General features: G+C 44.4%; 2 protein-coding genes across 8 annotated transcripts in view; one reads left to right on the top strand and one right to left on the bottom strand.

The window, feature by feature from the left end:
* The first annotated feature begins 245 nt into the window (after positions 1–245).
* Positions 246–2755, top strand: LOC134881555 (centrosome-associated protein ALMS1-like). Its single transcript, XM_063908989.1, has 8 exons — positions 246–460; positions 583–700; positions 868–1047; positions 1216–1457; positions 1559–1724; positions 1915–1972; positions 2220–2319; positions 2479–2755. Exons 1-8 carry the CDS (start codon positions 263–265, stop codon positions 2521–2523), a joined length of 1107 nt encoding a protein of 368 aa, XP_063765059.1. The 5' UTR covers positions 246–262; the 3' UTR covers positions 2524–2755.
* A 48-nt stretch (positions 2756–2803) lies between these two features.
* The window catches only part of dctn1b (dynactin 1b), a 28282-nt gene continuing 16301 nt past the window's right edge, over positions 2804–14784 (bottom strand). For 4 of the 7 annotated variants that reach the window (XM_063908987.1, XM_063908980.1, XM_063908982.1 and 1 more), the window contains 25 exons: positions 13781–13951; positions 12694–12717; positions 11653–11850; positions 10977–11181; positions 10552–10630; positions 10159–10318; positions 9918–10022; positions 9527–9718; positions 9319–9435; positions 8957–9109; positions 8609–8769; positions 8354–8522; positions 8114–8182; positions 7820–8032; positions 7434–7595; positions 7128–7259; positions 6901–7029; positions 6668–6810; positions 6420–6586; positions 6294–6305; positions 5675–5802; positions 5349–5535; positions 5180–5253; positions 4929–5018; positions 2804–4761 (listed from right to left, as the gene is read on the bottom strand). In XM_063908987.1, the coding sequence (XP_063765057.1) occupies positions 4624–4761; positions 4929–5018; positions 5180–5253; positions 5349–5535; positions 5675–5802; positions 6294–6305; positions 6420–6586; positions 6668–6810; positions 6901–7029; positions 7128–7259; positions 7434–7595; positions 7820–8032; positions 8114–8182; positions 8354–8522; positions 8609–8769; positions 8957–9109; positions 9319–9435; positions 9527–9718; positions 9918–10022; positions 10159–10318; positions 10552–10630; positions 10977–11181; positions 11653–11850; positions 12694–12717; positions 13781–13951 (3378 nt within the window). In that variant the 3' untranslated portion in view covers positions 2804–4623. The remainder of the gene's footprint in view (positions 4762–4928; positions 5019–5179; positions 5254–5348; positions 5536–5674; positions 5803–6293; positions 6306–6419; positions 6587–6667; positions 6811–6900; positions 7030–7127; positions 7260–7433; positions 7596–7819; positions 8033–8113; positions 8183–8353; positions 8523–8608; positions 8770–8956; positions 9110–9318; positions 9436–9526; positions 9719–9917; positions 10023–10158; positions 10319–10551; positions 10631–10976; positions 11182–11652; positions 11851–12693; positions 12718–13780; positions 13952–14784) is intronic. The other 3 variants (XM_063908981.1, XM_063908983.1, XM_063908985.1) reach the window with 3 other exon arrangements.

Raw genomic sequence — 14784 nt, 5'->3', positions numbered from 1 at the left:
CAAGGAGGAAGCAGAGAAGATGCTACAGGGAAAGGAGGATCAAAGGATGTGGGAGCAGGTTGTGATGTCAGAGGAGGAAGAAAGGCTGAAGGTGAACCTCCAGTCCCTCGTCAGGCCTGGACCCGGAGTCTGCAGGTGGAGGAGACTTCTCTAACTGCAGAGGAGGACTCCTTCACCTCAAGCTCCTCCCAAAGCCAGCACCTGTGTCCTGCTGACAGAGACGAGTCAGAGACACTGTCTTCCATGTCCCTGCTCAGGCTCCATGTCTACCGTGGACACAGCCCGGCTGGTCAGAGCTTTCGGTGCCCGGCGAGTCCAAAACCTGAAGACGAGCTCCGGCCTCAGGAGACTGTACAGCGCCATCGACAAGCAGAAAGAAGGGAGGGAGCAGAGGAGAGGGGGGAGCAAAGAGCCGCCGCACATCACACTGTCAGAGACTACAGGCACTGATGAGTCCACAGTGAGGGGATATATTATTTCATATATTGCTAATTTAATGACCGATGTTTAAGAATGAATGTTTATACATCAAGAGCTTTTTTTGATTGACACCATTCAATTCATAACTTCCCTGATCTTCAGATTGCTGCTGATACTGCGTCTTCAACCAGCACCTACACCCTGCCGTCTCACCGCGGCCCCTCCAGGACCCTGGCAGCCAAAAAGGCCGTTAAGGTCGTGAGCAGAGGCACCCAGGCAGGTCAGTAAAGAGAGAGGGATTCCTTCACTGATTCTGTCCTTTCCTTACGTTTTGGTGTCTTTTTGTTTCCGACAACTTATGTCCGTATCGTATATCTGGGAAAGTAGGCAGAACATTGAACATTGATGAAGCTTTCAGACACTCAGTACAGAACTCTTTTTCCTCAGGTGACCTAGAGATTGTCAGTAATGGGACTCCACGACACACCAGAGATGTTGGAACCACTTTCCCTTCCCCTGGTGAAGCCCGAACCTCTTCTTCTTCCAGCTTAGATAGAGGAGGAGGAGGGAGGAGGAGTCCAAAACAGAGGAAGAGCAAGAGAAGCCCGCCAAAGAGCTACCCCGAAGGTACGTCAGAATACATGTGAGGGATGTCTGTAAACATGTGTGAAGTGAAGAAATGTGCAGCTAGATGGTCTTTATTGCAACAAAGCTGTGTAATAAATTGTTCTATGCCTGAATAAAACTGAAGCTTGTATTGATTTGGATGGTTTGAATCACCTGTGTCCTCTGCAGGTGTCTCGTGGTTCATCGCTGCTGACGACCTGAGGTCAGAGGAGAGGAAGGAAAACCGGCCAGAGGAGGAGGAGTGGAGGCCGAGCACCTCCTGGTTTGAACCGTACAGCAAAATCCGTCCATGGAGAGAACCGCTCCGACAGAGACAAATCCACGAGGAGGGAAACAGACATCGTGCTGAACCCGATTTAGAGCCCAGAACCAAAACAATATCCTCTGGTCTGGCACGCATCTCTCTCCAGGTTGGTGTATTTGTCTTCAATAAAGGCTTTAGAGTAGCAAACGATATATATCAGCCCTATTTGTGATATAAAAGCATTAACGTTCCTCTTGAACCGTGCAGGAGGCTCTGGTGATGCGGCGTCCAGAGTTCATCTCTCAGTCCAGGCGGAGGGTGAAGTGCCTGGCTCTGCAGGTGGAGGAGAGGAAGCGGCTGGAAGTCTTCATCAGTGAGAGAGACGATTACTTCAGGCGGACCGGAGCACCAGGGAGGCTGCAGAGGCCCGCAGGTACTCCACAAATAACTACTGCTGGGTTCTTTAGCGCTCTGTTCTTGTGCTAATTTTTGGTTTGAAAACTAAATATGTTTATCTATCCAGAAGACATTCAAATGATTGTTCCAAGGAAAAGTACTTACTGTAGTTTGAGTTATTTAAGTCTCTACATGATATTTTAGAAATGATCCTTTCTCTTGTTTAGGCTCCGCTCTGCTCAGGAGAGCTGTTCCCAGGAAGGAGATGATTCAGAGATCCAAACAGTAAGATGTATAATGGAAACTATTCTGTAGGATCCATTATTCTTACAACAAGTAGCATCAATACTTGTTGTCAATACTCAGGACAAGAAGTAAATGACCACAACTATCAGATATTTTTCCAAATATTTAAACATTTCACTAGTGTCATTAGGATGGCTTGTTTGTGTCTTAAATGTTCAAAAATCAAGTTATGAATAAGCGAAAAAAAGCTTCTATAACTTAAAGTCCTATCACCGTGTCTTTTCAGGATTTATGAGTCTCTTCCGGAGGTGCAGAGGAGGAGAGAGGAGGAAAGAAGACGAGTGGAGTATCGATCTTACCGGCTGAACGCTCAGCTCTACAACAAGGTGAAACACAAACACATTTACTTTGATAGCTGGTTTTAGATACAAGTGGCTGGTAGTGCTCTGACCAGCAGCAGTAAATACAGTGAGCTGTTTTAAATGTGACACAAACTTTGTATTTGTTAGTACTGGTTAAATGAATAAGTGTTTTTTGTCTTTCAGAGAATCACTAACCATGTCCTGGGCAGAAGAACGGCGTGGCAGTGATCCAAACCCTTTTTTACTGCAGATAAAATCAGTGATATGAACGTTTGTCACAGTTTGAACATTGAAAACAAAACTACCTAACTTTTATATTTATTCAAGACATCATTTTATAGTTGACATTAGGAAGATTATGTACAAAAGAGTAAGGAAACCCTTTCTCCTGCTATGTCTTTGATGAGAACATATTTTAAAGTGTCTTTTTTTGCAACAAAATAAACCAGGTTATTTGAAACTTCTGTAATTCCTTGTTTGGATTGAAGTGAAAACGGACGAAGGTAAATTGGCTTTAATGTCTTTATTGATCGGTTATCTGTTGTGCAGGAAGCCACACAAGGAAAAGGTAAGACAGGTTAGACAAGCTGCAGATTCACACATAAATAACATGATGAATAGATAAATAAAAGTCTGCATTTCCCTCTTAAACTACAGCTATGTAGAAGCACTCTGCCCAGTCGTTTAAATAGTACAATAAAACTTCAAGTTATGACAAAACAATGTAAACATAAACTCTAACAAATCATTCAAATACAAATCATTAGAATGGATTAATTACCTTTTGTTAAATAAAAATAAGCCATGGCAAACGTGATGAAACAGATTCTTTGGCAGATGTAGTTTTGCGTTGAGTAAATCAAACATCCTAAGGCAGGTGACCGCTCTTTACCACGAGGCTCTGCAGCTTTAAGGCTCGGACAAAGTTTGAAACAGCAACAGGAAGTCAGCAGAACGAAGGATTTTTGTAACTCAGTAACTTTACCAATACAACCAGCGTGTCTTTTATACCAAGCGGGTAAAAGTAGCAGTAGCAACTGACTGGAGTTTACACCACAAGTGTAATAAATACTGAATAATTCAAGCCATAGAATGCTTTTAAATAAACATTTAAATCATTTTCTCTGCATTTTACACATTTAATCCCTTGAGGTGAATGATCTTTTTTTAATTCTGTGCAGTCCACAAGGTTTAAATCCAACCACAGAGGGAAATACAAAATCAACACCTTCTGTAGTTGGCTGTAACTTTAATGCAAACGTAAAATAAAGTTACATCGAAGTTAATTAAATGTGCAGGATTTGTTTTCCTCTGTGGTTTTTCCTGTTCTGTGCAAAAAGTCTCGTTGATCAAACCACAGTAAAATATCCACCACCTCATATGTATTATTTCTTTCTGTGTCATTTCCTTCTTCCCTTTAGACGGTACAGTTATAAAAATGGAGCACATAACAGTGATTAAAAGTTAACGACATGATCCTTCTAATACTGCGCAGCTGTCACGGTGTAGCACAGAGGCATGGCGCGGCATCCGGGGTTTGGCTGAATAACCACGCTGTGCAGGATCCACACCGGGGCCCAACAGGAGTGTCATAAATATTCCACGCTACAAAGAAACTCAGTGAGTCTGGGGCAGCATGCAGCAGCGCAGTGACAATTATCTATATGTAGTCGTGACCCTGTATAAGTTAGAGTGTGCAGGGCTGCAGTCAGAGAGCAGTTTAATACAAGTCACTTTAGAAAACCAATTCAGTCAAATCTGATTCACTTGAGACCAATGACAGAAAGATCTGAACCGACTGAAAAGTACCTGTTTTCATTTTTCCTTTGACTGGTAATATCACTCTTTAAATGTGTACCTAGTATAATAAAAACAGGTTTTCTGAATTTTAAGTGGATTTTGATTGAACCTTTTTCAGGAATTCAAGATCATTTTCTTGGTTAATCGTTCTGTTGAGAAATATTCAACAAACAAAAGTCTTAAGCGCCATCTTCAGATTTCTTTTTTAGTTTGTTTTGACCATCTGTCTAAAACCCAACGACATTCAGCTCACTGTCATATAAGACAAGTCCCTTTTAAAAAGCAGAAACAGGTAAATGACTACATGTTTTGAACTTAAAGAGTGATCTTGAGATCAAACCGGTCTCAGACTACCCCTCACACTGTCACAGATCAGCGTGCAAAGAAGATGCTGCAGGGGGTAATCTCTCCTCTTAAAATACCTCCTATATTTTCCTCTGTTGGCCCTGGAGTGGACCCTGGGCTGCAGCGGAGGATGGGTGGTGTTGAGTGGGTGGGTGCAGCAGGCAGGATGGCAGCATGTGTAGCTCAGGTGCGCAGCAGACTGTGAACCCTCTGCAGCTGAGACTGGGACAGGACGAGGCGGTGCGTCTGCTCCTGTCCGCGGGAACACGGCATCATGACCCGGCCCACCAGCACCGTGTCGCCCTGCCGCTCTTCCTTCGCCTGAAGGGAGGAAACGGTTGTCAAAAACACTGTGGGTATCGATGATACAGCCTTAAAATAAGCACTGTGACAACTAAAAGCATTGGTTAACCCCTCTTTTACGAATCCAAACTCCAGAGAACAGGCAATATAAACAACTAGTGTTGCGGTGCGTCTGCAGCTCTTACTTTAACAAACATAGTTGAGGGGAACGTTGCAAAATCAGACGAGACCCGAGCTCCAGCCTGCTGGTGGACGACGTGCTCCGCTACTTCATCCTGACAGAGAGAGATACATAAGAGAACGAACGTTATGGGCCTGTTAGGTCAGTATTTGAGGTGTGGAGGCAGATACTAATATTAACAGTCATATATTCTCCTGTTGAATGAATGTTTTAAATCATTCCTGTGGATTTTTGATTCTCTATCTGTGTGTTTACCTTCAGTCTGCCCAGAGTGTCGCTCAGGGATTGTAATCTGGCCGTTTGTTCCAGCAGCTGAGCAGCAGGTGTCACTGCAGGACAGAAAAATAAATCTTGGGGAGTGGCACAAAATACCTCTGCACTGCACAGGAGCAGTGTTTTAAAGACACAAACACTCTTTCTGTACCTGGAGATTTCCCGGTGATGTCCACCACCTTCACGTTGGCGCTCATCTGCAGCAGAGTCTCCAGCAGCTGGTCCGTTTTGCGGTACAACGCGCTGGAGAGAACCTCAGGACGACCTCCGTCTCTAGAGGGGAGTTTGGTAACGTGGAGAGGAGGCAGAGCGGCGAGCTGAGCGTGCATCTTCTCAGCCTGCAGGGGGACACATGTAGACACAATAAATCCTGATGTAACAACAGCGAAATGCATCCAGTAAATGTGAATGAGGTCGTAATCAAAATATAGAAATGAAATATAATGTCATGTAAATAAGTATTGAGTGGTTTTGTACCTTCAGTCTGTTGTTCTCGTTCTTCAGGTGTTTGATGCAGAGTCTCTGAGTGGCGATCTGCTGACTCAGCAGCGGCGAGTCGACGACCTGCAGACCTGAAGCCGAGCCGACGCCCGACATCATGTTCGCTGCGGAGCGAGAGAGGGTGCACGTTATTCACACCTGACTGCACCCATAGCTTTATTTTACATTCAGTGAACAACTCCAGCTACTTTTTATATTCTTAGTTGAATGAAAAACAGTTTTGCACTTTTTACACCTCCGGCAAAAAACAGCTGCAACAGTTTTTCATTGAGACCAAAATGCAGAGGATGTACATGCTGCAGGATGCAAATGAATGGAATGAACATCATATTAATAGATATGAGTTACACTTGTATTAACTGTTTACTACCAGTGGCATACCACACATTTTAATGCTCATTCCTCCATCAAAATGTCCCGTATGAAGGAAAACCAGTAGCGACAAAACGGCCTAGATTTATATATTATAAATGTTGTTATTGCAGACGCCCTGAAAAAATCATGCATGCAGCATTTCACATCCATCAAACCATGCACAAATAAAATAAATAGCATGCAGGATGAACAACAGCTGCCAACACAAGCAGGAGGATACCTTTTTGTTCCTCTGCAGAAGGGAAGGGGAGAGATTAGGGAGAGAAAGTCGTACAAAGAGTTCATCGGTTTTTAGGGTGAAAAAGAGGACTTAAAGGACAACATGTTTTTTTTTTCCATCTCTCACCTCCGGCCCCTCCGGTGACGATGGAGGCGATTCCTGACGGCGAGGTTCCCCTTATCCCGTCGGGCCCGATCTTTGATTGGCTGCCGATTCTCTGCTTCAGCTCCGCCTTCTCGGCCTCCAGCTGATCGATGTCGGCCTGCAGAGCGTCCATCGTCTCCTCGAACTCCCTGCAGAGAGGAGGAACATCGCTCAGCTGTGGATCTGTTATAGATCTGTGAGTACTATGAGTGTGAGGTCAGAGGTCTCACTTCTCTTTCTTCTTCAGCAGCGTCTGGGCCTCGTCCAGTCGAGTCTGAATCTTTTCAACGCGCTCGTCTGCGTCTTTGGAAGAACTGTCCAGCTTCTTCTCTAGCAGACTGAGCCGCACGCTCGCCTCGCTCAGCTCCTCGCCCTGAACACACGGGCAGGTTCATGCATTGAAACACAGGATGAAAATAAGGATGTTCCGTAGTGAACGTGTTTTTAATCTCAGTCTGTTTACCTTGATCTTCAGGGACTTCTTCAGCTCTTTGATGACCGTCTCTCTGTCCTCCAGCTTCATGCCCAGACCTTCAGCGTCGGTGATTTCAGCCCGCAGAGCCGCCGCCCGCAGATCCACAGGAGGAGGATTCTGATGGAAAAACAGAGGAACATTAAATCCTGCTCCATTCATGCCGAAATGAGAAACATTTTGCTCAGCAACACACAGAGCTGGTTCCTGACACACACCTTGTTCTGAGGCCTCTCTGAGTCGTATTCTCCCTCCTGCATGGCGGTGGCCATCTTGTTCATGGTGGCTATGACCATGCCGCAGGACTGCCGCAGACAATCGTAGGGGTTGACGCTCTGAGATCCATAGATCTGAAAATAACAGTGTGATAGTCATTACTCGGGATAATACCTTACTTTGAATCAGTTGCAATCTACACTAAAGGTATTCAAGAAACATCATCAACATCATCATCATTTATGGTTTTGTTGTTCAGTTTCTTTTCTTATATTTCCAATTCAGATAAAGTGAGGTTTGGTGTCTACCTGCTCTCCGGCTTTGAAGGCCACGTCCTCCAGTTTGACGGCGACGAGTCCCTCCTGTTCCCCGAGAGGAGACATCATCTGAGCTCCGGCTGCTGCCACCTCCTGCAGCACCGCCACGACCCAGGTCAGGTGCTTCCTGCAGTCTGACAGCGTGTCGCATACCTGAGCGCCAGAGGACAACACCGACAGAGTAACCATAGTTAGTAATATTAGTTTTATAGAAAAAACCTCTGGAATTCAGTTCGGTCATCTTCATCTCTTTCACAATGAATTAAGTTCCTGAATGATACAGCAAAGTAAGCTTCAGTGTAAGCCATAGTGTGCTCCATTAAATGTCCTAGTAGAGTATGTCAAAATCAGATAAGAGGTTTAGTTTCCATGGTTACCTGTTGTCCAAAGCTGAGTGCTGACGGTATTCCCGGAGCGTCGGTCCCCGGCATCCTGCGGCGGATCTTCTTGCAGAACTGCCGGATGTCGCTGCAGGACGTCTCCAGGTCTTTCAGCAGCACGGCCAGGTCCGACTTCTCCTGACCCGTGTGCAGGAACGCCCGCAGACGCCCCACCTCCACCGACATGCAGTCCAAAGCACTCTGGGTAAACTGAAGTGGACCCAAAGGAAGCAAGTTAGACACACGGCCGTTATTTGAATATTATTATAACCTCATCTATGTGTTACTCACTCGGATGTGATCAGCCAGCTGCATGGTGCAGTCCTCGCTCTGATCCGCCAGGTGGATGCTGTACAGGTGCTGAGAGCGGACACGTTTATTAGACATAAGTAGAAATTCTCTTAGTAGTTTGTGTGTGTGTGTGTGTGTGTGTGTGTGTGTGTGTGTGTGTGTGTGTGTGTGTGTGTGTGTGTGTGTGTGTGTGTGTGTGTGTGTGTGTGTGTGTGTGTGTGTGTGTATGTCCTTGTGTACCTGATAGTATTTGATGGCCTTGGTGAGCTGCTCCACATTGACGGTCTCGTCCAGCTGGTCTTTGTGCAGCAGGTCGATCAGGAAGTCCAGAGAGCGCTCGTGGACGCTCATCTCCGGATACAGAGCGCCGATCTTCTTATAGACGTCCACACCGCAATGAGCCAGAGCCCTGACACACACACACACACACACACACAGTATTAGAATTTGGTATTTGTATTGATAGTTACATTCACATAAAGAAGGTATACGTACTGCTCGTATTTGTGCAGCGTGGCCTGCAGCAGACTGAGCGAGTACACCAGACCTCCAGCGAAGCTCAGCTGCTCTCCGGCCGCTCCCTTCAGCCCGGCCCGCTGCGCACAGCTCTCGTTCAGCTCGAACTTCTCCTGCGCCTGCCTGCTGATCAGCTCCGCCTGCACACACACACACACACACACACGTTTCAACATTATACCAAAATACAACAAATGTACATAAAAGGATAAGCATTGATTTGCAGTTTGGGGTTAGTTTGTCTTTTCTGTAAAATAAATCAGGACCCTGCTCCCTTTAACAGCAGCATCCTCATGTATGTTACTGAGCGACCTGTGGCGTGATTACCTTGCAGATGAGTCTGGGAATGAGCAGCAGCACCAGGATGCAGTCGTGATCCCCGCCGTGACGCAGGAAGGACTCGGGCATGAAGGAGGTCAGCAGAGAGACGTGTCTGTTAGCCTGACCCACCTCCATCTTCCTCAGCTCCATCTCAATCGCCTGAACACATCACAACACACATTACACTTTAAAACTCAGGTACAGACATTTGAATCATATACAGATCCTGCATAATGGATACAGAAGCACAGTTAGAGGTAAAAAGTGGAACAAAGAGAGATAAAACTGGATATTTAGGCTGATTTAAAGTTCTCACACCCCTGAAAACGTTTCATTATTCAGACAACACAGCTGTTTTGGTCTCTGACCTTGGCATAGGCCTTCGTCTCTGCAAACTTAATCTTGAAATCAAACATCTCTGCGGCCGGCTGCTGCTGCAGCTCAGCGGAGGCTTCCTGCTGGCTGGTCAGCTCCCTGTTCACCTCCTGCAGCAAACACAACCAACAAAGACGGATATTTACACTGACACACGTTTATTCAAACTTTGTGCCTTGACTTTAAACGTCTCCTCCGTACCTGCAGGTGTGCCGTGAGCTCGCGGTACTTCTTGATGGTCTGCTGGTAGTCGGCCACGGTCTCCTGCGCAGCTTCAACGTGTTTCTCCGACTCTCGGACTTTCGCCGCTCCCAGATCCAACATCTCCCTCAGCTCCAGCTCCGTCTCCCGGGCGTTTTCCTGCAGCTCGTCGTTCATCTCGTTTATAGCTTCCTGACGACAGGAGACAACAAGCCGGGTCAGACTTTAGGAATGAGTAACTACGTTCTGTTCTGTAGATGAATCTGTAGGAACTACTGTCCTGTTACGGACAGGCGCCACACAGTGATTTAGCATTTACCAAATACACCACTGTATCTTTTCTGGTTATAATATATTGGATCACCCTGGACTAAATGAACTGATCTCTCACCAGGTCAGTGACGGTCTCCCTCAACTCCCGGACCTTCTCCTCCAGGTCCAGGTTCCTCTCCGTCAGCATCTCCACCATCTCCTCCGCCCCCAGAGCTGCATCCACCTGAAACAGAGCTCATCATTATCAGAAGGGGGAGACGCTTCACACATTAATAGTAAGTTCCTGGAAAAAACACAGGATAATTATCTAGTCAGTAAAGAGGCAGGTTCTGGCGTCCTGCAGATATGAAAACACCAACCTGTTCTTTGAGCTCGTCGATGGTCTTTTCCGCTGCAGTCCTCTCCTCCTGCAGTTTCTCCTTCTGGCTCCTCAGAGCGTCCAGCTCCACGTTTTTCTTCTCCATTTGCTTCTGCAACTTCAAATGTTCCTGCTTCTCCGACGACGACAGGTCCCGCATCCTGACACACAGCGGGAAATAAAACCATTAACATCTGGATCCAATATAATACTCAAACACTGCAGAACAAAATCCTGAAAAATGTGACGTCTTACAAACACAGAGGAAACAACAAAATGTGGCTTTTAAACCTGCACTTCAACCTGGTTTGAGGTGTGTTTTTAAAAGTGAATAGTAAAGTGTCTCATAAGAGTCATTAACATCATGGTATGTAGGAGGTCTCAGCAAACCCACCTGACCAGAGCCTCCTTCAGTCTGCCGTTCTGCTCCTCCAGCTGCTTCACATGGTAACTGGAGGCAGCTCCATCCGAACCTGGGAGAGAAACCCCAGAAACACACCTGAGCTCTACAGCCTCCAGTCATATACAGTATAACACACCTCCTTTTGTTTCTGCGTGGATTAAAACACACCAAGAACAGAACACATTTACATCCACCCTTCACTTCAAGAAATCCAGAAGACGTGGACGTTCTTTGAGTTTTAAGTGGTTAATTTGTAAGAAAAAAACTTGAATTTTTCTCTGAGACTAAAGAGGGGAATTTACAAGAAAAATATCACAAATTTACAAGAAAAATATAAATATTTATCCGACCTTGAATGGGTAAATTTACAACAAAAAAACAATAATAATATTTCAAGAAATTAATCTGAGCCGTACCTTTCTCCTCGATCTCGTGCTTGAGGATCTCCAGGTCCATGGTGAGCTCGTCCACTTTCTCCTTCATGGAGTCGACCTCCAGCTGCAGAGACTCCGCCCGCTCCTCCGCCATCTCCTTATCTAGTGTCGCCATCTCGATCGCATCCGCCGTGTCAGACATCTCCTCCATGTAGTGCTCCTTCGCCTCCTGGGCCTCTTTAGCCTCCTGCACACAGAAGAGAATGTATAATCAGTATTTTCTTGGGATGTATGCCTTCATTTTCTATACTTATTACCATGGTGAATGCAAGAGATGAAGTGGCTGCTTTTTAATCAGGCTTGTGTTTGCATAATGTGTTCTTATTTGTTGTTGCTTTGTGATGTCTGGTCTTGATGCAGAAATGTCCTTTCCTCAAAGACAATTCTCTTCCATGGGAGACACAATAAAAGTAACCTCTACCTTCAATTCAGTTTCTAAATGTCTTTATCTTTATATATGTTTCATTTATAACTCCCTTGTATCTTTAAATATATTTAGTTCTTAATTTAAAACGATATTTAGTTTGTTTTCTTTCTGATGTTGCTGCTGCTGCATGGGTGTGGTTTTCATTCTGCCTTAAGGAAAAAGTATTGCCATAGCGTGGGTTGATCCCAGTTCCTTCCTCATGCACATTAACCCGCCCCCGTTGCTCCTCACCCTCTTGGCCTCCTTCAGGTGTTTCTGCAGCTCGGCCTGCTGCTCCTGCATCTTGGTCTTCCACTCCTGCAGCTGCTCCAGTTGGATCTTGTGCTTCTCCAGCTCCTTCAGCTTGGCCTTGTCCTCCGTCCGCTTCATCTTCAGCGTCTCCAGCTTCTCATCCAGGTCCTTCACCTGCAGACGCAGCGCCTCCTCCTCCTGGAGACAGACACATACAGAGGAAAAGCAGAGGGGAGGAGGGGGGGATCACAGGATGGAAAGGCAGATGTATGCAGAAAGAGGACAAGGGGAAGAAAAGAACAGATTTGATCAGTAATCACACATTTCAAAAAGTAAAAGCAAAAATATCTTGGCTTATTATAAACCAATGAATGTATCTTCTGAAGTCAGGAATAAGTATGAGATGTTTGTTGCTAATAAATCCTTTACTTCAGGGAGGAATATCTTAAATGGTGTACGTTTACAGTATGTATTGCTTTTCTGGTCTTTGCAACAAATCAAAGCTTTTATACAAGGCGTCAGGATTCACACACACATGCAGAGGCTTCCACACAAGGTGCCACATTGGGGGTTCTTGCCCAAGGTATGTTTACAGCAGGGGCCGGGGATCAAACCAACGACCTCTTGATTGGTAGAGCCCTCCACCTCCTTAACCCCTTAAACAAAATCCCTATCAAAAAAATATAGACTTTTCACCTGTTGCACAAAATGATGGCTTCTGGCAACAGAGCTTTAACTCTATGGTACAACTTTCACATTTGTACGCGTAAGGACGCTATCATTTCCCTTGCCATGCAGTGACTCCACCTGTGGAGGGGATACATTTGGCGACACGACAAACACATGCCTCATCGAACGTTGCCTATCTAAATTTAAACCTCCAATACATAAATCCAGCCTGTGAACAGAGACGGAGGAACATCACACACCAATTTAATACAGGCAGTCACACCTTTGACAGCTTGTTAAAGTGTTAGTGAGAAAAAACAACAACTTTAATATCAAGTGCAAAACAAAAAACATCACGCCACATGACTGCACCTGTGTTTCCATAGGAACGTCTTCCTGAGGGGATAGAATATGAATCACCACCTGAAATGTAACACTAGATTGCAGCAGACTAACTAAATGTGATAACCTGTGACAATTAACTTAACATTTAAACCACATCTTGCTTCTCTCTATCACCTGCGGATCAACCTGTGCGCAGTTTAGGACTAACGGAAAGAGCACAGACAGTCACGCTTAGCAGGATTCAATTAAATAACGTCTAGGTGATGCTTGTCTGACATAAGCCACTATGAACTGCTTCGTCTCATTTCTGAGAAGCAGCAGCCTCACATGTAGACACTTTATCTTCATTCTTCTTGTATATATAGCAATATTTAATCATGTAAATAAGTGAGTGGTGACGGTGGAGTCCCTCAGGGATCAGTCCTGCGCCCACATCTCATATATTTGTGTTTTTGCTTTTCTGCAGTATCTTAATCTCTGCAGATGATTCTAATCTCTCAGTGATTTTAGTCAGATAAACACAGCTGTTGAATGCACTCATAATTTCAATGTATAGTCGACTTAAATCCTAATAGGCTCTGTTCAGATCTACACAGTCTATGGTTCGGATGCAAAAAAATAATAAAATGGTGACTTCTTAAAATGTCTGCACAGCACAACCAACATGGAATCTGATGTTTTCATTTCCAATTATCAATCATACTATATTCTTTCAGTATACTTCATTTCATTGCTATAACAATCTCACTAGAGACTGCTGTGCTGTGGACAGAGTTTGTGTTCACCATCACCTTGTAAATCGTTTTTTAAACAATAAATAAACCCTGTAGTGGACTCTCAAAATGTGCAGGATTTAACCAAAGATGTATAGTGTTTTATTCACTAACTCACACTGGAATAAGTGCTATGTTTATTTGTTCTTTGTCTGCATCCCACCTGATTACAGATGTGTGAATATAAGGCTAAATGTTTCCTCAAAGCTTGCATTAGTCACCTTTTTCCTATGTGTAAAATCTCTCAGTTGCTGGTGGAAGCACCTTGTCATAATTTCATTGCACAAAGCTTTTTCTTCTTACTGTTTATAAATTGCGATGTTTTAAAGCTGATAACTAACCTTGCTGGGGACCGGGGCTGGGGGGTTTCCAGGGGAGTGGAGGGTGGGGATGACTGGAGCAGCCAAAGGGGTTTGGGCCGGTGTGCTCGGCTCGCTGCTGCTCATCTCGCCCGCAGAAGCCGAGGCCGAGCCGGACGCGGCACCCTTCCCTGGTGCAGTTCGGGTGGGCTGCTGCAGAAGTCAAGAGAAGAGCCCACTGGGTTTAAACATCTGTTCGATTATGATTTGGTGGCCATAATGGAGGTTTTATGTGGATAATATCTTGGATTAAATACTCATTTAGGAGATAATTAAACAAAAGCTCATTATTAAACTGAGAATAAATATTAGAAAGCAAACAAAGCAGTTAATATGCTTCAAACTGCTCAGAAACAAAAACAAAAAAAAGGACAAAACTGAACAAAAGCAACAGTAACTAAACCTGCTGTCTGTTTGTGGGACAGGAAACAGTGTGTGGCCTGTGAATACAAATGTGAGGGAAAGGAAATGGACCCCAAAAAAAAAGAAGGAAAGTAAACAGTAATATGAAAATACAAAAATATTGGTGCTGTTGACCGAAATAAAATGTATTGTGAATCATGGGCGGCGACGTATTGTCACTACTGCAACACTCGCACAAACATACACACTGCTGCCTGAAGTGAGACAACGAGCACACATGATATAACTAAACCAAATAAGGCTGGGAAATATGGATTAAAACAAATGAAGCAATATTTTTGACCAAATATGATGATCAATATCGTGTTAAAATTGTAGTATTGGCAGCTTTAATAAAACATTTGCACAATAACAAATCATTTATCATATAATTGTGGATATAATAACTTAATGAGTAAAGATAAGTTACAAAAAAGTGAAAATTAAATCACAGCAATTCGCTTATTAATGATAATACGATATCCAAAATTCTGAACACCATATTTAGTCTCATATTGCGACATCTATATAATAATAACATGTTGCCCAGCCTTTAATTCAAAGTGACAGATAAGCCCTGCAGA

This window comes from Eleginops maclovinus, chromosome 19 (assembly GCF_036324505.1).
Source record: "Eleginops maclovinus isolate JMC-PN-2008 ecotype Puerto Natales chromosome 19, JC_Emac_rtc_rv5, whole genome shotgun sequence".
Classification (NCBI taxonomy): domain Eukaryota; kingdom Metazoa; phylum Chordata; class Actinopteri; order Perciformes; family Eleginopidae; genus Eleginops; species Eleginops maclovinus.
This window is presented reverse-complemented; position numbering and strand designations above follow the sequence as displayed.

Bases quoted from the DNA above. Each gene is read 5' to 3' on its own strand.
- LOC134881555 (XM_063908989.1), top strand. From the start codon at position 263: ATGTCTACCGTGGACACAGCCCGGCTGGTCAGAGCTTTCGGTGCCCGG. The intron at 1,048-1,215 runs GTACGTCAGAAT...TGTCCTCTGCAG, and splicing joins GCCAAAGAGCTACCCCGAAG to GTGTCTCGTGGTTCATCGCT. The intron at 2,320-2,478 runs GTGAAACACAAA...TTTGTCTTTCAG, and splicing joins ACGCTCAGCTCTACAACAAG to AGAATCACTAACCATGTCCT.